Raw genomic sequence first — 27,216 nt, 5'->3', positions numbered from 1 at the left:
TGTGATAGAGGGAAGCTGATATCCCACCCTCACCCGCTTTTGCCGTAAGTGCAGCACGGTACAGCAGGGATGCTGGCTTTTCTCAGCTGGTGTCACTTCTTTGGCTCCCTTTGCTGGCAGGCCTCAGGCTGCAGTGCTGAGCTGCAGCCCCAGCTCCATGCTGCAGCCCAAGGCGGGAGAAAAGGAGGGAGAAAAGGGACCTGACTTGCTTCCCCTGGGTCTCCCAGGCAGGTCACCTCTCCTCCCCAGCTCCCGGTGCCCCCTTACTGCAGGGTTCCCCAGTGCCCACCAGAGCCACTCAGCTCAGGGTGACACTGTGCTCCTGGCCAGACCCCGTCCTGTGCAAACAGGGCCAGCGCTGCAGTGCCTGGAAGGGAGCTGAGCCTGGGGTTGCAGGGTCAGTGCTGAGAAGCTCGCCCTAGACACACCCGTTCCAGCCGGGTGCAGGCTGCTCTCTTGGGTCCCGCCTGCACCTGCTTCCCAGCCGCCCTAACGGGGACCTCAGCCTCTCCTGCTCCCTTTCCCGCCCCGCTGCCCCTGCTCCCTCGCTGGCAGCCCCCCACCTCCTAGGCTCCAGCGCTTAGCCTTGGGTACAGCCAGCGGGAGCCGGGAGCCCGTGCGAGCTGCAATCCCCCCCCCCCCTCCGGATCACGCAGTTGGTACAGTCTGCCGAGCCCCAGCCAGCCCGGCCCGGGAGGCAGCCCTAGTTGCACGCTCGGCCGGGCCAGCCCCGCTGGAGCGCTGCCTGCCCCGCCTGGCGGGAGAAGCGTGCCCCGGGCTGCAGCGCCCCCTGCACCCGCCCAGCCCTGAGCGCGCCCTGGGCTGCCTGCAGCAGACAGCGCCCGCCTGCCCGTCCGCCCGCGGCTGGCCATGTCCGGACCCGGAGCTCACAGCCAGAGCAGGAGGCTGCCCTGTAAGTCCCGTCTCGGGAAGGCTGGTGCGGGGCTGGGTATTTGTCCGGTGGCTTCCCAGCGAGGGTCCCCCCGGCTCGGTGGGTGGGATCACCCCGCCGCTGACTCCGGGAGTAGGCATGGAGGGACCTGTGCAGGGCCGAGCAGGAAACCCCCCCCCCCCGGTGAAATCTCTGCTCCAATGCGCCCCACAGCAGGGACCCTCCCTGGCCCGGACAGCGCCCCAGGGTTGAGACCCACGTGTGGCTGAGGGCGCGCTCCTGATGCCCGCTGCACTGAGCGGGGCTTGGAGCAACCCCCTGTAACCCCGGCACAGTCACTACCGCCAGCCGGAGGCCAGTGCCCGCTCTCACCCAGGCACACAGACAGCAGCTGCCGCCTGCCTGGGCAGCCTCCCGCAGGAGGGGGGCACACTGCTGACATGCAGCTCTTTCGCGGGCCCAGCTCAGGGGGACTTAGAGTGGGCAGGGTCGCCAGGTGTCCCAGTCCTGGCAAAAAAGAATTAAAGCTGAGGCGGCTCACTAAGGGTGAAAGCGCTGCCCTACCATTTATTGCGGCTGGGATTGTCATTACGCCCACCACCACCACCACCCTTATTTTCCCAAGCCACTTGGGATTCACAATTATCTTGCAGTGGTCAACAGCCCAGAACAATCCTGACTATTGTACAGAAACCGGCTGATTCACCCCCGTCCCCAAAGTGTCATATATCATGGGCACAGGCACCGGCCGTCACCCATGACTCACACACACTTCCCGTCTGTTTCACACAACTTTCACCTACACACCCACTCGCTCCTTCTCTCACACACTTACATTGCACACCCACTCGGCCACACCTGAATCAGCCTTGCGCTGTGTGCATCTCTCTCAGCCAAATGTTTGCTCTGTAAATTTACAGTCAAACATGAGCAATTACTGCTCAGCCACAGTTTAGTCTAGACGCCTCCCTGTGTTCTGTCTGTGTCAGTCCCCTCTGTGTGTGTGTGTGTGTGTGACTGTGTGTACATGTACACAAAGGTACTGACTGACGGAGGGAGTTGCGGTTTTGTCCGCTTGGAAGTGCTAACCCAGTGGCGCTCTGGCCCCCCATGCCTTGCCCCCGGCACATGGCTCCCTGAACCCTTTCCTTTTTTAGTGAATTGTTTAGCTCTGGCTCATCCTCGGAAGCTGCTGCCAGGCCCCGGCTGGAGCAGCATAGACTCCACAGGCAGCAGCCGCAAACTATGCTGTGAACAGGCACCAGGCAGAGCACCCCCCACCAATGGTCTCATGGACACGGCAGCCCTCTCCTCCCACAGGCATAGCCCTTCTCTGTCCTTCCCCAGACAGTTCAGCCATACAACACATACACCAGTGCCCTCCCACATCCCTCCATACACCCCATAGCTCCCTTCCGCCAGCGCCTTCCCACATCCCTCCCTACACCCCACACAACCCGCCCACCAGCTCCTCTCCCCCCCCACCCCCCCACGCAGTGCACCTCTCCACCCCACGAGGCAGCAGCTCCCTCACCAAAGCCCTCAGTTCTACAATCCCTATTTCCTGGCCGCTCACCTCTGCACAGCCACCAACCCCCCTGCCTCCATCTCGCAGTCACCATGAAGTCTCTCTTCTCCTACGCCCCATGGTGATTGGCGCCTCCATCCTTTCACATCCTATTGTAATATCATTAGTAGTTCTACATGCTGAGATCCAGGCAGTCACATCTCAAGCTGCTGGGTAGTAGGACTGGCTTGTCCTATCCTGGCATGGATAGTCCTGTGTCCTCCACTGGGGGCATTCCTTTTTGGTGGGGGTGCAGGCTGCTTTCCTGTGAAGCATCTGGCACTGGCCTTTGCCAGAAGCCGGGCCCAGGGCTGGCTGGGACGTTGTCTGATCCGGAACGGCAAAGCTCTCCATCACCTGTGGAACCTAAGGACAGGAGCAAACCCCTGAAGCAGCAAGTGTTCTGGATGGAGAAGCTCCATGGAGCCGAGCAGATAGTGAGTCAGTGAAGGATTCTGCACAGCCAGGCCAGCTCCAGGCAAAGCTGGGGAGGAGAGACGAGGTGGTATCCCAGCTCCTTTAATGAGCCTCTCAGCAGGACTTGGAAAAGCTCCAGTGAGTGGGGCAGAACATGGTGTGGAGGCTGCTGGTCCATGCAGCCTGCAGCAGCGAGCCTCCCAGCCTGGGTCGACAGACGCAGGCTAGCAGGACTCACCCAAGCGCTCTAAAAATAGCAGTGTGGGCAGTGCTTTGAAGTGTGGCTTGTGCTGGAGCTCGGACTGTGAAGACCACCCCCATCCCTAGGCTTCAGAGCCCAAGCTCCAGTCCGTGCTGCAACGTCACAGCACTGTCTACACTGCTATTATGAGAGCACTAGTGCAAGCTCCTGTAGCCCGAGTCTGTCGACCTGGGCTGGGAGATTTGCTGCCAGGGGCTATGTAAATATCCCCTGTGTAGCTTATGAGCCTCCCCACCTCCTCTCATCCTCCCGAATGCTCTCCTGGCTTATCCTGCTCAGGGTTCTATGTCAAGTGAATCAGGCCCTGTAAATAGCAGGGTCTTGTGACGCGGCCTCTGCTGGGGAGAGAGCTCTGGGCTGTGGGGATATTTTTAGTGTGGAGTCACAGAGGAGTTGAGGATTGGCTGGAAAAATACCGAATACCGTTCATGAAGAATCCATGTCAGAAACCAGGATCACAAGGTGCCACCTCCTCACCCCACTGACACACTCGCTCTCCGCCCTCCTGTTTTTTCCTGCTCTGTCTCTGCTAAAACCACTTCCCTCCCTCTCCCCCTCCTGTGCACTCCCTCTCACCCGGCAGGCTTGGGTTTAAGTTTTTCCTTTTGCTGCGATACAAGGCCAGATGCGGAATCTGAGAGGGAGGCTGCGCAGAGAGTTTGTACAGGAGCATTCGGCAGGTTCCAGGCATCCAGTTTATGGTCAGCTCATTGCCCCAGGCCTCTTCTAGGTTATTCCAAGGGTTCTGTTCCAGCTGCCTCTCCCGGAGACTGAAGGAAGTTGCAAATTCTTAGGGTGGCTTTACCCTTTATCCTGCAATGTTCTTGCTGAGAGGGCTGAGACTGGAATAGCTGCGAGCTCCCCGCACAGTCACTGCCCCGACCTGTTCCCTGTAATGCCTCCTTCTGGCAGGGGTTGGGCGTTCACCTCTATAGACAGGGCTCAAATCAAAGGGAGCCCAGGGTACTCTGATTTCCTCCACCACTAGTGTGAACGGGGTCAGTGCGTCCCTGTTCCGGTTCACAGGGCCTGGGGGGATGCTTTTGAGGGACTGCCCAGTCATGGCATGGCCAGATCAGGTGTGAAACTGTGTTCCTTGGAGTTGCTCCCTAGAGAACTGATCCACACCCTGTAGAATGTACCCTCTTCCCTCATTTATACTCTGTTAACCTCCCCTCTCCCCCTGACCTTGCCCCATTCATGGCTTACTCTGTTTCTTTAATCTCTTGGGGAGTTTTCAAGGGATTTAAAGAGACATCAATTAAAGAAAACCCTCTCCCCATCTCCTCTTGTATTGTGCCTCCTTTAACAAGCCCCGGCACAGTCCGCATCCATTCAAACTGCCTGGTGCACAGAGTGGGATTTGTACTAGGATCTGGCAGGACAAGGGGAAATGACAAACGTGTCCACTCCCAGCGGAAACATGGCCAGACAAGCTGCCATGTGCTCAGCCCAAGAGATCAGTGAAAAGATCTCACTGTGTCCCAAAGAATCCATTCAGCCATATCACCCCTAGGGCTCGTGTCACCCTCAGTTGCTGGGAGCTACCCAAAGCCAATGCTTGGCACCATTCCCTGCTGGTGTGGAATAGCTAGCAGCGCCTTGTGGCTGGTACTCCTGCACCACTCTCTATTATGCTTCCTGCAGGAAGATGGGGAATAGAGGAGCTATGAGCACCTTCCATGTCTGGCCTTTCTGCAGTCACCCTGCAGGGTCTCATGCTGAAAGACAGAGAATCCGAGCTGTGCAACCCAGCCAGCATATCTGCCCTGTTTCTTTCATTACCTCTTGCTAAGGCAGGGTGGCACTGGAGTCTCCAGAGCCAGAACACCTCCCAGGCTCTACATTGCTTCCTGCTGCTGGGAGAGGCTGGGACCGAAGAAGCTGAGCAATGGCAGTAGAAGGAAATCCCCATATCTGTTTCCTTCTCACAGGCCTGTGGTAGGCTGGCTCCTCTCCCTTCAGTCCCCACACTTGCATTCAGGTCCAGTTCTTCTATAGGCTTTGGTGCCTAATGAGCAGCAAGAGCCGGAAGGATTTGAAGGCAGCAGGGAGCCTGGTGCCATTTCACGCTCTTGGGAAGTGACAGGCTGACGTGTTGGGGGGTCAGCGATCCAAGGAAGGCAGTGCTGTGTCCCAGCGGCGAATGTGCATAAGCTTCAGCCCATTGGTTGAGTGCCTTGTAAAAAAGACCACCAGCAGGTATTTAAACCTCAGAATGAATTCCCTGCAGCGCACAGGGGCTGCATTGTGTGAGTGTGTGTCACTTGCTGGGAACATGCCATCCTGATGAGACAATCACAGGGACTGACAGCGAGGAGAATGTGACCATCAGTCACATGGCGAAGGGCAGAGACAGGGAATGTTACTCTTTTATTTCCTCCATGGCGGGTATTTAGCTGCAAATACATGAGCAGAGCTCTTGGCCTCCTAGAGTGCCTGAGACACAGGAACAGAGCGAGGGGGAGGGGAGAGAGGGAGCTGAGATGAGGAAGTGGGAAAAAGGCTCCATCTCAGTTTCTCACTGCAGTCACCAGTCAGTCACCCCGCTGCACATCTTGCTTGATGCCTGCCTTAGTTACATAATGGTATTTCAGTGCCGGCTACTCAGCTGGCTAATAAAAGCTCACCAAGGAATGTACAGACAAGTTTGCTAATAAATCCAGGCACATCTTCCCCACTGAGGCGCTAGCACAACTCTTGATACACCAGCAGCAACTGTTAGTGAACCAACCCATGCCACCTCCCTGCATCTCCTCCTGGGTGCCTGGAACAGCCCATGGCTGTAATTGTCATATCTTGGGAGAGAGATGTACAATGTGTGCATTAACAGTGTAGAAAATTGCAAACTCTTAGGATGGCCTTACCCTTTATCCTGCAATGTTCTTGCAGGGAGGGTCTGAGACTGGAATAGCCGTGCGTTCCCCCTTTCCCTCCGGCGTACAGACACTGCCTCCTCCTGGCAGAGGTTGGGAGCTCACCTCCACAGACAGGGCTCAAATCAAAGGGAACCCAGGGCACTGTGCTTTCCTCCAACACTAGAGTGACTGGGGTCAGTGTGTCCCTGTTTCCACTGTGTCCCCTGTTCCAATGGAATAGGTGCATCGAGTAGATCACATGGTGCTTGTTGCTCTACTGGAAAGTGAAGTTGTAACATATCGGCTATTGGGCCCCCAAACAGCAGTATTATTAATCTGTTAGGTTCATATTGATATTGCAATAGTATCTAGGGACCCTGACTGAGGACAGGCCCTGCTGTGCTAGGTGCTGTACAAACACATAGTAAGAGTCACGCTGTGGTTGTAGAAGCCAGCCCGTGGTTGTGGACGCTGTTGATGCCAAGGATATGAGGAACGCGGGACCTTGGGAAGGAGTGTGAGGTGCAAGAACTTCAGGATCACCTTCTCCAAAGTGTCCCCAGCTCTCAGGGGTTTCACTAGAGCAGCTTCACGCCCCCAGTACCCGAAGCTTGGCTTCTCTGCACTACTTTGTTGGTACTTGAATTTGCTGGCCACTTTCCCTGGGAAAATTGTGACAAGCCACTGGATGGTCCAGCCTGTTAGCCATGGATTCCAACAATGCTACAGCTGCAGCTTTCCTGGAGCAGTGGGAAGCTGGTGACAGTGCCCTGGTGGGAAAGCACAATAGGGCAGGCTCCATGCAGCTGGGCTGTGTCATTAGTATCATTTTATCATGTCATTTTATCATGGTTATTTTTAGTAAAAGTCATGGACAGGTCCCGGGCAATAAACAAAAATTCACAGAGCCAGTGACCTGTCCGTGACATTACTAAAAATAACCCAGGCGCAGAGCTACATAGCGGGGAAGAGTGGAGTCCCACGGCAGAGGGGACGGTCAGGCCGAGCCCTCCGCCAGCGGGCCACAGCTCTGGGACAGGGGTGTGTGGCCGTGGCTGCAGCTCCCACCAAGCCTCAGCCGCAGCTGGGGGTGGCACACGGCCATGGAAGCTGCAAGGGGGATGCACTGCCCCCAGTGCAGCTGCCAGGCAGGAGCACACAGCCCCGGCTGCAGCACCTGCCAAGCCTGGAACGCCCCAGGGTTTGGGCGCACGGCCCTGGATGCAGCCTCTGCCAAGCCCAGGACACCGCGGGGCTTGGGTGCGCGGCTCCATCTGCAGCCCCCGCCAAGCCTGGGACACCGTGGGGCTAGAGAGTGCACCCCGGCTGAAGCTCCTGGCGGAAGCTGTGGGGCTGGGGCTGCAGGGTCCTGGTTCCAGCCAGCCCCAGTTTCAGGGCAGGGGCGCACAATCCCGCCTCCGCCTCCTGAAGCCCTACACGTCACGGAGGTGCGGGAAAGTCACGGAATCCATGACTGCTGTGGCCTCCATGACTAAATCATTAGCTACCCTGCAGGGGCTGCCAAAGGGGCCCAGAGTTACCTCAGTGCTAATTGAGGGAGACACAATCCTTCAGGGTTAACCTGTTCTTTGTGCAGCCCATAGCTTTGTAATTAGACCACCCCAGTCTCCTCCCTGCCTCTGTGCCATAGCTGTTCCCTCAGCCCTTCTCTGCCTCCCAGACTTTCTCTGACACAGCTCTGGTGTTGCTGATGGATTAGCGAGTATGTGTGGGAGTGAAGGGGTCGGGGGGCTTGGATTCTGTGTGGCCCTGCACCAGGATAAGGAGGAGAATGAGCTCCTGGCCAGTGCAGCAGCCGATGGTGAGACCAGCAAGGAAAGTAAAATGGGCTTAATCTCGACATGTTGTTAAGGTGCTTTCAACACGGGGTTTAGTCTCTTGGCAAAGCATGTGAGATCCTGGCTGCATGGGCACCTCGCCAGCCCAGCCCTTGGCAATGGACAAGGAGACAGACAGCAGCAGGGGCTGGCACTGAGCTCTCTGGCTGCAGTAAGTGGGGAGGCCTAGACCTGGGCTGGGCATCTTGGAACCAGAACTTATGCCAGGCGAGTTGGAGCCTGGAAATGGACCCAGCAGTAATGGGACAAGCAGAACCAGAAATGAATACAGAATCCCAGGGAAATGTGCAGGTCACCAGGAGCTATAAGTCACGCAGCGTTGGCAGCTGGTTCCTGTTCAGTATATTTCAGATGCAGGAGTTTAGCCTGGAGGGGTTTCCCTGGGGCAGGTGTCTGGGCAGGGAGTTTAGTCCTGAGGGGTTTCCCTGGGGCAGATGTCTGGAGTGGGGTGTTTAGTTTTGAAGGGTTTCCCTGCAGCAGGTGGGGGAGGGGAAGGGGCGGAGATTAGTCCTGAGGGGTTTCCCTGGGCCAGATGTCTGATGGGGAAGAAGTTTAGCCTTAAGAGATTTCCCTATGGCAGGTATTGGGGGTGGGGGGGATTTAGCCCTGCTGGGTGTCCCTGGGGCAGGTGTCTGGGCAGGGAATTTAGCCCTGAGGGGTTTCCCTGGGGCAGGTGTTGGCAGGGGATGAAAGAAGAAGTTGGTTTCCTCTGGGGTCTTATGTTATAACATTCTGGTCCTGATACAGACACAGCCCCTGCCAGCCAGGGTGGGGATCCCAGGCAATTGCTGCCCTTTGCTGGGATCCCCCCCTACCCCCACTTCCAGCAGCAGGAGGTGGGTATGGTCAGTGCTGGGATGGGGACAGGCTAGGATGTTTGTTTGGTTTCCTTGGTTTCTGCCCTGCCCGGCTGGGTTGTCACATTTTCCTTGCCTGGCCAAGAGTAGCAGAGACGGATCCTAGAATGAGACTCCAGTCTGGAAGCATCCAGGCAGCTGCTGGAATAAACCAGCAAGGCCCAATTCCTCAAAGGTATTTAGGCTCCTAAATTCCATTGAACTCAAACCCCTGAGCGGATCTGGGCCCAGGAAACCAATGGGCCAAGCTAGAAGGGCTGCAGGTTCTTTGCTCCTCTGGTTTCCTAAAGCAGGAGGGACAGAGATGGGCCCTGCTGTGCTTAGGAGGAACTGGCCCTCCACAACCTTGTTCCCTGCGGAGGGCTCAGCCCTCTTTGCTCAGTGGCTCCTCGTTGCTCTTGGGAGCAGAGTTAAACCATGGGTGGGATGAAAGGAATGCAAATGCAAAGATCCAGGCTGGTTGTGTGTGAAGGGGGGTGGGGCGAATGGAGGAGCCTGTTTGTGTGTGGCGGGGAGACTGGGATTATAGACTGGTGTATGGAGGGGAGTGTTTGTAGGCAGGAGTGGAGGTGTTAATGCCATTTTATTACTGTCACATTTCTCAGTCCTGGGAGAGTTTCTGCTGTGTTAATATTCAAAGGCAACTCTCCGGTTAAGGCAGCAGGAAAACCAGAGTGTGACAGGTTGGAGCTGAGACTACCCCATATCACGTACACCCGAGCACTCTGGTTACACAGTCCTGAATGGTCAACATCTGGGCTGCCATGTTTCCTCTCTGCCAAGCATGGCAGGAGTGTCATCTAGTGCAGGGGTTTTCAAACTTCATTGTACCTTTCTGACAACAAAATTACTACATGACCCCGGGGGTGGAGGGCCGGAGCCTGAGCCCTGCTGCCCCGGGTGGGGGAAGAGAGGGGGTTGGAGCTTGAGCCCCAGTGCTCTGGGGGGGACAGACAGGGGGCCGGAGCCCAAGCCCTGGGTCTCAGCAAGTCTAATGCTGGCCCTGGCAACCCCATTAAAATGGGGTTTCGACCCACTTTGGGTCCCGACCCACAGTTTGAGAACCACTGATTAGTGGTTAGAGCAGAGGCCTGTGAGTCAGGAGGACCTGGTTCTATTCCTGGCTCTGATACTGGGTGACCCTGGGCAAGTCACTTCTGCTTTCTGTACCTCAGTTTCCCTCTCTGGAAAATGGGGATAACAGAACACTAATCCCCTCTCACGGAGGGGGTGAGAGTTAAAGTTTGTAGAGCGCTTTGAGAACCCTGGAAGAAAGGTGGGGAAGCCCAAAGTATGAGATGGTCATTGCAGCTGTGGACACCAGACTGGGCTATATCACAGGAGGAGAGTCAGTAGCAGTGGCCCCCAGCTCAGAGTGCACTGCTGGAGCAAGCTCCATGGCCTGTAATACCTCTTCCATTGCTACCAAATCACAATGCACCCCCATGGGTAAAGTAGAGCAGGAGAGCAATACCTATCCTGCAGGACACTGATAGACGGAATAGGGTGGACTTATGCAGCCCTTCTTGGCCTTGGCTGATCTCCCATGCCCCATCTGACTGCATCTAGCCTGTGCCTGATCTTCCACCTTGTTCCTCTACAGCTGACATGGAACATGGGCAGCGGGGACTGGAGCCAGAGCAGATGCAGCAGCAGCTCAAATTACGTGACAGGCAGAAGTTCTTTGAGGAGGTTTTCCAGCATGATGTGGATTTCTTCTTCCCCATGTCCCACCTGCAGATAGAGCACAGGAGACGTAAGTTCCGTGGGGTAGGGGGAGGCATCTGTCACACACAGAATGGGATGGAAGGCCGTGCAGAGGGGGTGACCTGTTATTTATAGAGCCCTGAACAGGCCATAAAGATAAGAGCCCTGAAGAGCTCACACAATAAACAAGCCAGCAGGCTAGTCCCACAAGCTGGCCTCCCATGGCATCGTCTTCTCATAGACTCATAGACTCTCAGTGCTGCTGGTCCAGGGCTAAGAGGTTCTCATCTGACTGGCACTAGTGATGGGCCCTCCCTAGTTTTGTGGCCCGTGTCTCTGCAGCTCCGCTGGGCAGCATTTCCTCCATGGAGGTGAATGTGGATATGCTGGAGCAGATGGAGCTGATGGACCTTTCTGACCAGGACACCATGGACGTGTTTCTCAGCTGTGGGACAGAGGATAACAATGTCGCCGGTCTCCTGCCAGGTATGTACACAACCCTCCCTGTTAGCTCCCCGCTGCCCCCCCCAACCTTCATGCCAGCTGGTCAGTTCTTCGATCCAGTCCAAGCCTTGCTGTGACTCTCTTCAATCCTGAAGAGCAACAAACTTGGGGCTTTGGCCTGTGGGGTTGGAAAAGTTCACACCAGCACGGCTCCGCTAGTACAGCTCCATCGGTGATATGAGCAATGGAGGCTGCTGTGCAAAAAGGGCACAGGCATTTTCAGCATCACAACATCTAATCATAGGGAAGGATACTGTTGTACAGACACCTGTCCCCTGCCTACACTACAGCCACCATTGCTGGGAGCAGAGAATTATGGATCCAAGTTTTCCAGGGCTGATGTGCACTCTGAGCTCTTTAAGGTTTGTAGGACTGAATTCTTGTCCCCCGAAACTGCTCTAGAGCAGCCACTGTCCCGTCACACCCTGCCGCACTCCTCACCACACTCACTCTCCCCTGGGTCCTGATTGCCCATGCTGAGCTCTCCGCACATAGTGTGGGGGTGCCAAGACCCTGACTGTCTTGCACTGAGCTCCCTGTTGGGGGTGGTGTCAGCACCACAGTGGCCTCAGGCTGGGCTCCTCGCATGGGGAGTGGAGAGCCAGGCAGGTTACCCTGTGTTGAGCTCATTGCCTGGGGAGGGGGACCCTAGTGGGAGAGGAGGAGGCATCAGGAGGCTGATCACCCCATACCGCACTCCTTGCAGCGATTCTGAGAATGAGTCACTCTGAGAATGAGTCAAGCCATTTAGCGGCAGATTCTCCTCTGTTCCAGTTAAACGGCCTCACACATGAAGGCCCCAAGCTGGAATTTTACAAGCGAGACGGAAAAGGCTCCACTGCCAAAAATGGGGAAGGAATGTGAGGCACATGCCCTGCTGCCAAAGTCTGGGACTGGGGAAGGAGACCCGGCTCCAGCAGCAGCCCGGCTCGTGCTGAGGATCAAAGTCGGTCTAAGGGATCAGTAGCTCAGCAGCTCAGTCCTGCTTACAGCCAGCTCATGTCTCTCTGCTCATGGACAATAAGAATTTTGAGCCCAGTGACTCCCACCCAAATCCCTCCTACCCCCCATCTCTCCTGACAGGGATAGTTCCAGCCCACTGCCTCATCTCCTTTCCTCCTAAAGGGCCTAGAAACATTGTGTACCAGAGTTGCTGCCCCTGCTGAAATGGAACTCTGCACACATGTAGCCCCTGCAGTGGGCTGGGAAAGGGATGAAGGCACAGCCTGCCTGCGGAGGGGTATGGTGGAGGTGAAGGGGGCTGGGCACAAGGCCTGCAAAGGTGCTAGCATGTTGGTTTCTTCTGCTAATCTTGCCTCTCTCCTTGGGCAGAGCCCAGCCACTACCAGGAGGAAATCACCCTGCAAGTGCCCAATGCAGCCGAGATCAAATCCCGGATCTCGTCCACATCCTCCGTCTCCACAGACCTGAACAGCCTGGACACCAGCGAGGAGGGGGCCGAGACCCCCGTGGTGCAGTCGGATGAGGACGAGCCCCAGGAGGACAGCCCTGAAGTGCAGGCGGCCAGAAGCTAGCAGCAGGCTCCCTGCTCTCTCCTCATCCACCCTCCGCATGGACCTGCCAGCATGAGAGGAAGGAAGGCTGCTGGTTGTTTGACTCCTGCTCAGTACAACCTGAGCCGTCTCCCCATCCCAAGGAGCAGAGAGACGGCTTCCCCCAGCACGTTCTTAAGTCAGTCAGGAGAGTGGTGCAGAAAGAGAGAGGTAGTGTAGTGCTTCAGAAATTAACTCTTCAGGCTTTGCTACTAACTCTCCCGCTTCACTCATCCGAACTGCTACCCGAGCCATGGCCTCAGCTGTGCTGTGCCCATTCCTGGCAAGGCCTCCCCGCAGGATCACAGCCCCCCCCCCCCCCCATCCCAGTGGGACACCCCCCCTTCTAGGCAAATGTGTAACAAGAGCCTACAGAGAAATTACACTCCTGTCAAATAAGCCTAGGGATGGTGTGTGTTATTGGAGAACCATGAATGCCTGGTGGTTGGTGGGGATGAGGGGCTGACCTAGGAAATGGCTGCAGAAGGAGGAAGAGGAGAGCCTCAGGGAGGGGAGATAGGCTTAAGGCAAGGGATAAAGCATTTACAGCCATACTACCAAGGACAAGACCTCAGTAGCAGATGAGCCAAAGTTTCCCAGTTGCCGGAGAACAAGCGGCGCCAGCCCAATCCAGTGGCCATTCCTCTGCCCAACATAAATACAAGTGGCATAGTCCTCATTACCCACCGCTGAGGAGAACTACAGGGGTTAATGGGGCAAATCACCAACCCATCCCAATAATACTGAGCACTTCTATGATGCTTTGCATTTTCAAAGGGCTTTGATTGCACTTGTGCTTACAGAGGAGACAGCCTGAGACCGCAGTGAGACTGTACTGATTCCCACACTAAACCCGCAGGGCTGGTGGGCGTGGGAGCACTGTGATCTGTAACATGACCCCATGAGTGTGTTCATGCAATTCCCCATGAATTGTGTGACCCTTCTAGCACCAATCATCAGCAGAGTAGCCCCCTCAGCACAGCAGAATACCCAGCATGGCTGTTGGAGCTTTGGCTAGCTGCGATACAAGGACAGATTGTCACTTTGACTCCTCCTTGCTGGCTATTTGTCTTGCCCTCTTCCTACTCTCGGGAATGAGGATAGCCACACACAGATCCGGCTGCATCACCATTTTAGGGAGGCGTGCTACTGTCACCAGCTGCTCTAATACAGGAAAGCTTTGGCCACAAGGAGACTAACAGGAAAAACAAAGTCACTGCCATGACGAAAATGGAGCATCCTCAAGGAGAGGAGTCTGGTATATAAATAACAGAGGCTGGGTATTGCTCTAGATCCAGGCCATTTCCCAGGGAGCATTCAGAGCTGCATAGTAGCTAGACACATACTAGTAGACACTGTTGTACCCTGGCTGCAGCATTTAGCATCCCAAGTGCCATCAAACGAAAAGCCAGGTGCAGATGAGTCACATTCTGTCCACTATACTGCCTCATAAAGCACTTTCCAGAGAAGGAGGTTAAAAGGAAAAGAAAGGTCTGAAAAGAGGAAATGACTTAGCAGATTGGCAACTCCCGAGAGACGGGGGCAGCACAAATATAGTCCTAGCAATCAGCTAAACCCATGGAAAAATCCAAGAAGTGAATGACCACTGCTGAGCAAGGACTGCCCTCAGGACCCTTATTTCAGAGCCGGTTTGCAGCAGTCTGTGGACAGAGTGGTGCAGGGAGTTTCCTAAGCCCAGAGAACGTGTGTCCAGTGCCTCTGGCCATCCTGGCTCATGCATAGCTGAAGCATTCCAGTACTGCACATCTCCACCCCCGTGCTGAGAAGCTTGGCATGTTCATTACAGGAGTGCTCTTCCAGGTCTCAATGGTTTGGGGATAGGGCTAGACATACATTGTGAGTTTGGGGGTATTGCTTGGGGCTGCATTGAGTGCTTGTTTGTGCCGTTGCAAGTCAGAATGGTGGCAGGTGTTCTCCAGATGTTGGGTGTGGTTCAAAACATTCTGGAGCCAGACCTTCTGTTGTGCAGCATCTGCAGCTCCCATCCAATCTCCTAGGCCTGGAGTCCCTCACATTCTCTTATAAAGTCCTGGCATGGAGCTCATGTGTCTAGATTCCATATGGGCTGCTGAGCAAGCACATGCTCCTACAAGGTGTGGAGCACTCTGGCCCTGATGTAGAGAAGCATAAACATTTAAGCAGGTGGCTAGCCAATTAAAGTTAATGGGCTTACTCACAAGCATGTGTTTAACCTTAAGCATAAGTGTTTCACTACATAAGAGCTAGTGTGTTCTGCAGGTTGCAGGATCAAGCCCTAAATGAGCTTGCTGAACTTCTCCTGCACACCCATCAATACTTAGGGAGGGAGCACTTCCAACATTGGAGACTTGTCTCTGAACATTTTGTGTGGATCATAGTAATTATTAAGGCTACGTTTTAGTCATGAGTATTTTTAGTAAAAGTCACAGACAGGTCATGGGCAGTAAACAAAAATTCACGGCCTGTGACCTGTCCATGACTTTTACTGTATACCCCTAACTAAAACTTGGGTGGGGCACGATGGGTGCTGGGGGAGGTGGCCCGGAACCCCCACTCGTGCTGGGGCGCGGGGGGCAGCAATGCACAGCCCGGGATCTCTGCTGGTACTGGGGTCAGGGGTTAGTGGGGATGGCAGGCTCCCTACCCGACTCTGCATGTCTCTGCAGCTCCTAGGCGGCGGAGGGGCCAGGGAGCTCCGCAGGCTTCTCCTGCCACAAGCGCCGGCTGCGCAGCTCTCATTGGCTGCGGTTCCCAGCCAATGGGAGCTGCAAGGGCAGGGCCTGCGGGCAGCGCATGGAGCCCCCTGGCTCTTCCATCACTTAGAAGCTGCAGGGCCATGCCAGAGGGAGCCGGGGAGCACCCCCACCCCAAGGTAAGTGCCCCCTGCTCCTCTCAATGCCTGCCCCTAGCCCTGAGCCCCCTCCCACACACCCAAACTGCTGCTGCTGGCCCACGAGCTGCCCGGCTCGGGAAGCCCTTGAGCCAGCACCAGCCAATGCAGAAGTCACGGAGGTCACAGAAAGTCATGGAATCCGTGACCACCGTGACAGACTTGCAGCCTTATTCATTATCTTTGTTCATTTGGGAACTCTGGAATTCAGCATATGCCCCAGACATTGGAGATGGCAGAAATGATACAAGTTTGGACTGTGGTATTTTAGGAATGATTTTTTACATACACATCTAACCACAGCACTTTGTCTTGGCTGCTTGTCTGGCTGAGAGACTGAGATACAAACTGATGTGAGTAGCTTTTATATATAGTTAAGGATAACCAGGGCAGGACCGGGGGGTCTCTTGCACGGCTATCTCTTTGCACTGTGTCTACCCTATAATGTAAGATCCTGCTCTTTGGCATATGTTAAAGCTTTGCTGAAAGGCTGCACCGTGCTCCGGTAGGCAGGTCAGACTATTCTTAGTGAGATGCTAAACCTGCCCTGTGTTGTATAATCCATTAACTCTGAGGAGATTGCAATGTAGTCATGGGGTTAATGGTTCAATAAAATTTCAGGTTCAAATGTGTGTCGTGTCTGCCCTCTAGTGGGGAATGTAATTAGACATTAAAAATGAGTGCAGGAATTAAACATGATTGCCTTACACAGCCCCTGTGAAAAATAACGTGTTCTTGCAGAGTAGGCCTGGTGAGATGTTGTTTCACGCTGCCACAGAGAGCAAAAACAAGTGCCGGGACTTGTACAATGCAACAAACTCAACATCCCAGGTCCTCAAGAAATTAAATAACTGTCAACAAGCTTGTTAACCAAGCCCTTCAAACAAGGGAAAGTTTGCCAGGGTCAGAATCTGCTTTATTGCTCCATCTGTTCCGTGCTGAGGGAAGTGGTCAGGCCTGCTGTCATCCATACTGACAGCTCCAGAATCCAGATTTTCAACAGCCCTCAAAACCCAGGAACATGGTGCTCGGAGGATATTCATTAGACAAGTAATCCCAGTGCTAAACCACAGATATATTGGCCACAGCAGCAAGCAGTAGAATGTTAGACAGCAAGTGACGCCCTAAAAACCCAAACACACTTCTAGAATTGGAATTTCCATGCAATTAGGTTCATGTAGCAACATTTTATAAAAAAAGCAAGGCAAAGTGTAGAGATCAGTACATCCTGCTCCTACTAATGGACTCTGGCATCTGCACTCAGTTACCGACACAGCTTTTAGAGGTGCTTGGGTGGAGGTATAGCGAGATATATATTAAGGTAAACATGTCTATAGAATATAAACCTTCCTGCTTCACAGCATACGCCATTATTAGCTTTCAGTATTAGGAAGCAACTTCCTCTTTGGGCAAAGTATTACATAACTGTCTATTGTGTGTTTTTAGCATCTGCTCAAGTATCTACTACAGGCCACCATCAGAGACAAGCCACTGGTTTAGATGGACCCCAGTTGGAGCTGACATAATTCCTCTGTTCAAAGAAAATACTCATTTTCCCAGGATAATCCATGTTCTATCACCTTGAAAAACAGATCTTGACTTCTATTTCCCCCCCCCCCCCAAAAAAAAATCCATAGCTAAGAAAGGTGACAACTCTGCAGAACTGGGACAGGCCAGAGAATTTGTCTTTGCAGTCAGGCAATGGGGTTCAGAGGCCTTCACCTCTAGGGTACAAGTTCCAGCGTGACTCTAGATTAGGGGTCCTAGCTAGCTCAGGGCAGGGAATAGGATAAGGAGCATGTTGCACCTAAGGCACTGCATCAGATCCAGTCCACTCCCAGAGCAGGCTGGAAGGTGACCCAAAAGGCCTGCGTGAGGCCAGTGGGTGGGTCCCGCTCCTGTCAGTTCTCGGTGGGCCCGCGTCCCACTGCAAGCAGCACTAACCGGGCTCCCCGGCCCCAAGGGCTGATCAGCCCAGAGCGGGGACTCCCCGCTGCGGAGAGCGGCGTGCAGATCCGGAGCTGCCCGCAGCGACGGGACCAGCGCTCCCAGCGACACCCTCCTCCCCGCCCCGCGTAGGGGGGGCTGTGAAAGGGACGAGCCACGTGGGTCCAACTCCCGGCGCGAGAGGCCAAGCCCAGGGGGTGCGGCTGCGCGCGCCCCGGGACAGGCACGTGTGTCGCGCTTGTGCCCCCCGCGGCCGCGCCAGACGCCGCCACGCGCGGCGGGGAACTCGGGGTCACCACGGCAACGGGGACGCTGCTGGTGCGGGGCGAACTAAGGCCCCGCCCCGTTTCTGCGTGAAGTCCCTGAGCAACCCTCTCCCCCCGCCCCGCCCCGCCCTTCCCGGCGGACTCTCCGTGGTCGGTGCCGGAAGTGCCTCCCCGTTGGGTGAGCGGGCCGGAAGCGGAAGTGCGGAGGATGGCGGGGGATGTAGCTGCAGCTGCGGTGCTGGGGCTCTTGCTGCTGCTGGGGTCTGCGGGCGGCTCGACGGGCCCGCCCCGGGACAGCCTGCGGGAGGAGCTGCTGCTCAGCCCGCTGCCTTCCGGGGACCTCGCCGCCACCTTCCAGTTCCGCGCCCGCTGGGACTCGGAGCTGCACCGGGAGGGAGGTGAGGGGCGGCTCTGGATGGGGTGAGCGGGCCCCGGGGCGGGGTTCTGGGCTGGGGGGAGCCGGTCCGTTACCGTCCTGCCTCGGGGCCGGGGCTGTGCTGCACCAGGCAGCCGTGAGGCGGGATGAACGGTGGGCGGAGGCTCGGTTCAGGGCCGCCGGGGCGCTGGGTGGCACGGGATGGCTGGGCACACGTGCTCGTGCGCCGCTCACTCTGCTCCCGGCAGTCTCTCACTACAGGCTCTTCCCCAAGGCTCTGGGTCAGCTCATCTCCAAGTTCTGGGTTCGAGAGCTGCACCTGTCCCTCACGCAGGGCTTCTGGCGAACACGGACCTGGGGACAACCCTACTTGCAAGCTCCAGCCGGGGCCGAGCTCTGGGTCTGGTTCCAGGACTCTGTCACTGAGTAAGTGTCTCGGGTGGCACCACAGTAACCATTCTAAAAGAAAGTTACAGCTGGGGGCAATGCCCAAGCTTCACCCACCCAATGGTGTGGCATTGGCCTCTTCCCATCAGCCCAAGGGCCACACCTGACTGATTCCCAATGGACTATATTGAAGTTACTCACATTTTTAATACTGATTGGTAGCCTCTAAATATTGTGGGGTGATTAATCTGCTGGCATAAATGGGCATGCTTGGCTATTATGGCAATGAGGGCATAGAAACACCTATAAATAAACTGCATTGCATCTATTTATCTCATTGTTGAATTTGGCCCAAAGGTCCCAACATATAGTTCTCCATCATCTGCTGTCACCTATAGTCTGGCTGTTAGCTGCACTGTAGATTGGGCGGCAGTGTGGTCTCCCTTGGATTAGAGAACTGCACTCCCAAGGGAGAATTTGTAACATTCTAGATGTCTGGAAGAAAGTGCGGAATAAGTTGCTATTCATTCTAAGGGTGCCAGGATCTGGCCCTGTGTTTGCAATGTACTGTGCACATCTGTGATGTTCTGTAAAGAATATTTGTATTCACTGTTGGAGCAAGTGTAATTATTTTGTGGGCTGTACGTTGACAAGATTCCATTTCTCCTCTTCCCACCCCAACCATGATACCTTTGTAGTTTTTGTGTGCTGTGAAATATCATCTCTAGCTTACTTTCATGGACCTCTTTCCAGTGTCACTGCTCAATAACCTCATTTCTTTCTGGCTGTCTCCAAAGCCTTTGTTTTATTGTTGTCTGGTTAAGGCTCCAGTAGTGATATTTACACATTTATTAACAGTGCTCTCTTTGCAATGATCTATTCATTTATCAAATACACTATACAAACTTTCAATTTCAAATAGACCCATATAGATTTGGGGGAGAGAGACAGTTGTATAACTTGTTGCCTCTTATATTTCTCATTCAGTGTTGATAAAGCCTGGAAAGAACTTAGTAACATCCTATCAGGGATATTCTGTGCCTCTCTGAACTTCATTGATTCCACCAACACCGTCACTCCAACTGCATCATTCAAACCTCTGGGTTTGGCCAATGGTGAGACAGGATCTGTGTGAAAGGGCTGGCTTTGCTCTGTGGGGGAATGCTTATTGATTGTTGATGGTTCACTTCAATGTTGCTGCGGTATTGAGGGCAGGGTTTGGATGCAGGTCCTTGGAGAACTCTTGGTTATGCTAACATCCTAAGTACAGGTCTTCTAAGTAAATTTGGAAGTGGAGAGGTATCAGACAGCTCTAGAAACTGAAACCATGTCCACAGGACATACACAACATGGGCAGCAGCCATGCTAGATTCACCCCCACCAGGGTCTCATTCCTCACCTGAACGGACCAATTTTAGGGGAAAGGGTACTCTGGCTCATTCGGTCCTCTTCCCCTTTTCTGAGACTGCTGACAAGGGGGGGGTCAGTTAGTGCCAGTTATGGTGATTATTGCAATGCAGATACCTGCAGACTAGGAACTGAACTGAAATGTCAAACTAACTTCATACAGGCAGCTGGAAGCAGCTTCTAGTCCCCACCAAACTCGGCTCGATTTGAACCAGTGACCTAAAGACCCTCTGATAAGAACCTGAATAGAATAACTTCCATACCTCAAGTTATTCAGGCCCCTCTGTGCAAAGAACTGTAGAAAGTAATGAGGACTGGAAGCTTGCAGGCTATTCATCCAGAAACTAGACCAGAGGGTTTTTTCCTATATGTTGGAGATACACACAGCTGTCCCCTCAGATCCATTGTTTGATGAAGTGGCCCCGCAGTGGTGTCCTCCCTTTTCCACAGAGCTCATGGGATTCTAGACCCCTTCAGAGACTGATCAGCTTTGAGGAGTGTTGCTTTGGTTCATGTGGCCAGACTAACACCAGGTTACTAACCCTCCACTCCTCCATCCCAGTTACAGATCACCATCTCCTGAGATATGCAGTCTTGCCCCGGGAGGTCGTCTGTACTGAGAACCTCACGCCTTGGAAAAAGCTGCTGCCATGTGGTTCAAAGGTGAGGACAAATCCCAGGCTTTCCACTGCCTGATCAGGTCATAGCCATAGTCTTTGGAGCTGGGTTCCCAAAGAGCAGATGTTACCGCATCGCTATAACTCCCATTGGAGTCCTGCTCCCATCTCAGCAGGAGCAGGTGGCGTTGGGATACTTGGTGAGAAGTGAAGCCTCTGCTGGGCTCTTTGAAAGTTTGAGGCGCTTGATAGTTTGGTGGTGGTTACATATGCAGCTGGTGATTCAGTAATGTTTTCTCCTTCACTGTCTGCAGGCTGGTCTTGCTGTGTTGCTGAAGGCTGAACGTTTGTTCCACACCAGTTACCACTCCCAGGCAGTGCATATCCGCCCCATCTGCAGGGTGAGCACCATCAGTATTGTCCAAAAGCTGGGAGTAGCATGGCATTTCTGGACAAGACCCTTGATGCTTTAGGAATGAACATGTAGACGGAACACTAGGAAGCATTTCCTAATCATTTGGGTTGGTAAACTATACCAGACAAAGCCCTGGAGACTGTAGGGAACAGCTCTGCCCTGGCCCTTGTGAATAGGCTGGTTAGGACCTAATCCACCCACATTTATCTGATATGTTGTCCTTCTCCGCTCTTATGAGTCCCATCTAGGCCCTGCAGTGTGTCTAATGACCCTGTTATAGCCCCATCTCCCTCTTGTGATGAGTCTTGCCCTTCTGGAAGGTGGGTTTGTGTTGAACACAGTCTCTGGTTTGTCTTGTCCTCCAGGATGCTTCGTGTCTGAGTGTCTCCTGGGAGCTTAGACAGACCCTCACCGTGGTCTTTGACACCTTCTCCATTGGTCAAGGAAAGAGAGGTAACTGGAATAACCTGCAGTATGTTGTGTTCTGTGGGTGCACTGAGCCTCATTTGCTCACATCCTGGCTGACCTCTCTTTGTGTCTGTCTTCTCCAGACTGGTCCCTTTTCAAGATGTTCTCACGCACTGTCACTGAAGCTTGTCCTCTTGCGTCTGAGAGCAAAATCTATGTTGATATTTCCAGTAAGACCCAGGTAACGCTTCCTATTCATTGTCCTGCCTAGTACCGTGACATAGCATCCTGTTAGAAGGAATTTGGATTCCCGCAGCATTGTCTGCTGTCTCCAATTGCACCACAGTACGGAGATGGAGCTGCCTTGGTGTGCCGTCACCCAGAGCTCCCTGTGGGGATGGGATTCTTGATGAAAGGATTCCTGTTGTGAGTTGGGCGGATGTGTCTATTTGTTGAAAGAGTAAAATTATTATAGTACTGTCCAGAAATGGAGATGCTACAGTAGTGTTATGGAAGGTCCTGAGCTGGCCCTGTGCCAGGGGGAGCATTCCTAGACAGAGTACAGGCCAGTCATTTCCATGCCGAGGAATGCTAAGGATCGCCTTTCTGTCTACTGGTTAATGCAGGAGTTGTCTTTCCTCCTGTGTGCTCTGCTTACGTTCTCAGGAGAACGAACTGCTGGAGGTGACCCCACTTCCACTGTCTATGCATGAAGCATCTGTCCAAGGAGACAGGAGAACCTATGCAGTCTACGACTTACTGAGCCCCTCGCTCTTTAATGTGTCTCGCAGCCTCAACGTGCAGCTGAAATGGAAACGGCCCCAGGACAGCTGTGAGTGACTAATGGCTTCACTTTACCTGCACAGTGCATGACTCCAGCTCCCCTCACCCAACCAGTTCTTAATATGCCAACCTGGGATGGGATACTCAGACTCCTGCTGCTGTTAGTCACGTTGTGGGCCCTGAGAAAGAGGAGAGGACTGCATGCTTCTTGCTGGGGAGAGACATGTAGCAGCAACGTTCAGGAGGCCCTTCCTCCATCCCACTCTGGGAAACTCTGGGAAACTACCTCCTGCCCCCTCTTCTGCTTCATGTGAGATGGGAGGCAGTAGGAGCCATGTGAAAGGGAAGTGCTCCCGGCCTCTCAGCTCCTTGCTGGGTGGATAACAGTATTCTTGTGTTCAGAGTTACAGCTGGGCTTTGGTGTTACTAGCTCCTATTTGATTTCCTTGTTGCAGTGGATCTGTCAACACCTGTGCTTCATGCTCAGCGCTATGTGAGTGGATATGGCCTGCAGACAGGAGAAATCAGCACCCTGATTTATAACACCCACCCATACCGGGCTTTCCCTGTGATACTACTGGAGACCGTGCCCTGGTACCTGAGACTCTATGTTCACACTTTGGTCATCACCACCAAGGGAAAGGAAAACAAACCAAGTAAGGAATACACGCTGTGCAGACTCCCCTGGCCCCAGGGTCTCATTCCAGCGACTGATCAGTCCCTGCCCAGTCACCAGGGGTTCAGTGTGAGCTCCTTGTACACTGTGCTATTTTGGAAAGCTAACTTCAGAAAGACCCTCAAGTTTAGCACTAACAGCAGCATCTGCTCAGGAGAGTTCCGGGGCTGGAAGAACAGCAAGCCAGCATTGGGGTGTCTGAGCAGAGCGGTGTGTTCAGGAAACCTGTACCTATCAGTTCAGTTACAGCCATGCTCTCATGAGCATTACACTTTAAGAGTAAGGGGGTTGGGTTGATAATGGACACACACAGAACAGTCTGTCTGTGGGCGTTCCATTATCCTCCATGGGGATGTGTAGCAGGGGTGGGTGAGAACTTCTTCCCTTACAATGGTGTCTGATAGATGGGGCGAGGCATCCTGGGTATTCGTCACAGAGCCTCTGTGACATGAGAATTGTGTTTATCTTTGTGTGTTGTTTTGGGTTAGTGAGAATTGGTCAACTTCAGCATCTTTTGCTTTTTAATGTTCCTGTGAATTACATGCCAAGCCCTGACTGTTCAGAACAGAGCAAAGCACAGTCCCTGCCCTGAGTAGCTCATGCTCTAAATGGGGAGAGCAGAAGCCATAGAGAAAGGTTGTATGAGGTGGGTGTAATCCTGTGCCCTCTCTTGTAGGGGAGAGTGGAGGCAACAGTATCGCTCAGTGCAGTCTGTGTTAGTGGGGAAAGTTCCCAGCAGGGTGACATGTGACTGTCTTTGGTGGTAGGTTATATCCACTACCAGCCGGCTCAGGACCGAAGGCGGCCCCATCTGCTGGAAATGCTGATCCAGCTCCCAGCAAACTCTGTCACCAAGATCACCATCCAGTTCGAGAGAGCCTTACTGAAGTGGACAGAGTATACCCCTGACCCCAATCACGGCTTTTATGTGAGGTAAAGCCATGTGCCCCTGCTTTGGGGTAACTTACATACTGTGGGCCAGGCTTCTGTGGGGCTTTCCCTTTCTAGACCTGTCATGGGTTCTGGGCCCAATGCCACACATAACGCTTGGCTCCTGGTGTGTGTGGTGTTTGCCATTTATTTTCTAGCATGACTGAAGACTGCATCTTTCAGACTCTCTGTTGCTGCTTTTGTCTCCTTAGTCCATCTGTCCTGAGTGCCCTGGTGCCAAGTGTCATAACAATGAAGGCAGAGGATGCAGAGCAGAGTCCTCTCTTCACCTCGCTGTGAGTGCACCTTGTCTCTGGCCATGGGGGAAAGGGAGGGGTTGCTTGTGTTGGGCTGGAATTCCTAGGCACTTGCTGCACATGGATCTCACACCTGGTAGGTGCTAATGTACATGTGTCAGCACTCAGTTCCCTGTAGAGTTACTCAGTAGTCTTCTCAGTGACATGTTCAGAATCTGAGACACAAACTCCACCCCTTAGGAGCCCGTGTGAGGGGAATGGTCAGTTCCTGGAGTGGGAGGAATGAGAAGGCCACATACAACCATCGGTGTGTGTTTGGTCTCATGCAGGGCAGCCACAGGTTCAATGTGAGCCTGCAGAGTTTGCAGAGTGGCTTCCCCTGTAGGCCCTGCACTTGGTCTGGGATAGTGCCCAAATGAACTATTCCTCCTGTGTGTGCTTTTCCCTCTGGTACTGTCGGCCTCTCCCAAGGGGGCTCAGGTTCATGATGGGTCTTCGGAGATGACCAGGCAGGTGTCTCTAATGCTGGCTGGAGAGAAGGGCTCAGGTTCTGAGCGGGGTGTAACAAGTACACCTTTGGGGTGACTGTCAGAGCAGGTGGGCAACATTGCTCACCATCGCACTAGGAAGGATCCTACTGGAATGTTTTGCATGGGGTGATGTTCCCCCTCCTGCTTCCATCTCCAGATTTCCTTCTTCCGATGGCTCCAGCTACTTTGTGCGTCTCTACACGGAGCCGCTGCTGGTGAACTTGCCAACGCCTGACTTCAGTATGCCATATAACGTCATCTGCCTGACCTGCACTGTGGTGGCCGTGTGCTATGGCTCCTTCTACAACCTATTGACCAGAACCTTCCATGTGGAAGAGCCAAGCAGGGGAGGCCTGGCCAAGCGACTGGCCAACATCATCCGCAAAGTCAGAGGGGTTCCACCCCTCTGAGGGAATCCAATGCAGTGGGCATGTAATGTGGGCTTCAATGGGAGGGCTACAGCCAGGACTTGCAGGGAGATTGTGAGAGGACAGGAAAACATTGCTGCCTTATCTCCTGCCGCCTCGTGTACCTCTGTCTCTTGGAGCCCTTGAAGCCAAGATGGCAGGGATAACTTCCACCAGTTAAGAGGCTGCTGGGAATTGTAGTCCCAAAGCTCCATGATCACAGGGAAGTGCAGAGCCAAGTGATCAGGAAAGAGGTGTGAAAGTCTTGTTCTGGGGAGGGGTAATTTATGTTCTGTAATGTAAAAAGGTACCAGAAATAAATCAGAGCTGTTTTGTAGGCCTGTACTGTTCTTTTTTTGTAGCTGAAAGGTGGGGGGTTCCAACTTCTTCTGTCCTCTGGTTTATCCTCCCATGTCAGCCCTGCCCTGTAGGGACAGTTGTTCTCACTCCTGGCTCCTTTCCTGGGCCAGCTTGGAGCTGGGCATCTTGGGTAAGTACCGTCATACCCCCTTGCCTGGAAATGTTCCACTTCAGTGGCAGATCTGCTTTTGTTGCCCTGGCAACCACCATAAATGAACAGTTGTCCACCCTTCTTGGTAGTGACACTGCAGGAGTAGGTCAGCATAAGAGTTGCACGGGTTGGAGTAAGCAAGGAACTCTCAAAGTTCAGCTGGAGAGTGAACATGGAGGGTGGAGACAAAACTGAAGGATTGCACAGAATTGAGCAGAGCACTGATCCTATCTACTCCAGTATCTCACCGCCTGCCATTTTGAACCAGGCCATGGGTATGTCCTGCATGCAGCAGTGGTCAGTGCCTGTTGGTGAGACTTCAGGAGAAGCTAACAATTCCCCGTGGTGGCCCTTGCCGATGGGGCAATGCTGCACATAGATATTAAAGTCTCGCCTGACCCCTGCCTAGATCAGTTTATGTTCTGAAGTAGATTTAATTACATTTCACTTAGCATGAGGAACTGCAGTGAGGTGGTGGTCTCTGTTCCCCAGGGGCTGAAAGATTTGGCAGAAGGCAGCTCTCCCAGGGTTCTCTCTCTAGGGAGGGCATGAGGAGCAAATGGGTGCAAAGGTACAATGATCTGATTTGTGCACAGACAGCTCCTGTGAACATGTGAATGCAGATGTGTGCATCTTCCAGTTTTTGGTGTTCATTATTCAAGGCAGAGAACTGAAAAAACTTTTCCAAATACTACTTTGAAGTTTTCCATATGTTTTCTTGGAGGTTGGACTCAATTATTTGGTGTTCGCTTGCCAGGAGTATGATAACTGCTCTGGATGTTGCTAAAACTGAATTTTAATGGAATCTTGGAGAATATTTGTGGAAAGAAAATATAAGTGTAATTGTGATTACCCTGGATCCTGATTCCAAGAGTCGCTCTCGTCCAGTTGGAACAGAAATGTATCGCTTGACATGTAGCTGATCAAAAGATCTTGAATTTCCACAGTGATACTCAGAGAATCAGCTACAGACCAAAATTTATTCATAGAAAGAGGCCTAAGTTATGAATGATTCATTTAGCTCTGAGCAGGTTCTGATTGGCCATGTGGGGTTGGTTTTTTTGGGGGGGAAGAGGGGTTGGGTCACATTCAGCAGCCTGCACTGGGCTGGAGACTTTCCTCTAGCAGGATGAAGCTATTACTGTTACCTTTGTAGCCTCTGTAGTATAATTGTCAGAGGACTTGGATGTAGAATTATAGAAATCCCTTGGCAACACTGCCCTACAGGGGCCAACTTCGGGATTGAGCTGGCAAAATTCTGAAGACAGAACAAAGAAGGGCATTAAATAGAGAAGCAATAGCCACAACCCCTCCCAGCCCAACATGGCCACAAGTCCTACACTCTTCTGCTCTGGTCTGGGGTTTGTGGCACCTTCTCCCCATGCCACAACAGGAATAGCAGTGGTGGGGCTGGAGCCTTGGCTTTGCTTCAAGGTTTAGCCAGAAGCTGTTTACAGCCTCTTCTTCCTGGGAATATTCTCTCCTGCAGCTGCTGTAGTGATGCTAAACAGACACTGAGGAAAGGAACCCTGCTCTAGTTGGAGCCAGGGCCATGGAAAATACACAGCCCCTAAGTGGCAGAGCAAATAGGAGTTGGGAGTGGTGGATGGGTGGCATCATCGTACATTGAAGAGAACCAAACTTGGAGGCTGATGATTTCTTCCTGCCCACAGTGACACGAAGTTGACCTGCCAGGGCCCCACATCCATATGTTTCCTTTTTCATTATAAATCTGGTTTAGTGACATGGCTCCACGGGTGCAGTGAGGGGAAATGATCAGGATTTCAGAATACTGAGCAGTCATCTGGAGCAAGAGCTGTCTACATGATGTCTTTGCTACACCGCAGGATGCTAGGCTGGCCTCATCTAGGTAGCTCTGAGTAATGGGCAAGTCACAGCATCACACTATAAATGCACCTAGAGAGGATCTGCA

General features: G+C 53.4%; 2 protein-coding genes across 4 annotated transcripts; both read left to right on the top strand.

Annotated features, from left to right (window-relative positions):
* The first annotated feature begins 688 nt into the window (after nucleotides 1-688).
* On the top strand, nucleotides 689-17,041 carry DBNDD2 (dysbindin domain containing 2). Of its 2 annotated transcripts, XM_039498220.1 has the most exons (5): nucleotides 689-913; nucleotides 10,316-10,468; nucleotides 10,762-10,905; nucleotides 11,168-11,285; nucleotides 12,256-17,041. In XM_039498220.1, exons 1-5 carry the CDS (start codon nucleotides 871-873, stop codon nucleotides 12,407-12,409), a joined length of 612 nt encoding a protein of 203 aa, XP_039354154.1. In that variant the 5' UTR covers nucleotides 689-870; the 3' UTR covers nucleotides 12,410-17,041. The 2 variants fall into 2 exon arrangements, with proteins under 2 accessions (XP_039354154.1, XP_039354155.1); XM_039498221.1 differs by lacking the exon at nucleotides 11,168-11,285 and having other exon boundaries at nucleotides 697-913; nucleotides 12,256-17,036.
* A 579-nt stretch (nucleotides 17,042-17,620) lies between these two features.
* Nucleotides 17,621-25,109, top strand: PIGT (phosphatidylinositol glycan anchor biosynthesis class T). Of its 2 annotated transcripts, none has more exons than XM_039498218.1 (12): nucleotides 17,621-17,757; nucleotides 18,204-18,381; nucleotides 19,330-19,457; nucleotides 20,312-20,412; nucleotides 20,681-20,767; nucleotides 21,147-21,234; nucleotides 21,333-21,430; nucleotides 21,856-22,021; nucleotides 22,428-22,628; nucleotides 23,416-23,581; nucleotides 23,791-23,874; nucleotides 24,523-25,109. In XM_039498218.1, the coding sequence occupies exons 7-12, from the start codon at nucleotides 21,350-21,352 to the stop codon at nucleotides 24,773-24,775; spliced, it is 951 nt and encodes a 316-aa protein (XP_039354152.1). In that variant the 5' UTR covers nucleotides 17,621-17,757; nucleotides 18,204-18,381; nucleotides 19,330-19,457; nucleotides 20,312-20,412; nucleotides 20,681-20,767; nucleotides 21,147-21,234; nucleotides 21,333-21,349; the 3' UTR covers nucleotides 24,776-25,109. The 2 variants fall into 2 exon arrangements, with proteins under 2 accessions (XP_039354152.1, XP_039354151.1); XM_039498217.1 differs by lacking the exon at nucleotides 17,621-17,757 and adding an exon at nucleotides 17,764-17,977.
* Nucleotides 25,110-27,216: the final 2,107 nt, after the last annotated feature.

This window comes from Mauremys reevesii, linkage group 13 (genome assembly GCF_016161935.1).
Source record: "Mauremys reevesii isolate NIE-2019 linkage group 13, ASM1616193v1, whole genome shotgun sequence".
NCBI classification, from domain to species: Eukaryota; Metazoa; Chordata; order Testudines; family Geoemydidae; genus Mauremys; species Mauremys reevesii.
The sequence above is the reverse complement of the archived record's forward strand: the minus strand, read 5'-3'. Positions and strand labels throughout refer to the sequence as shown.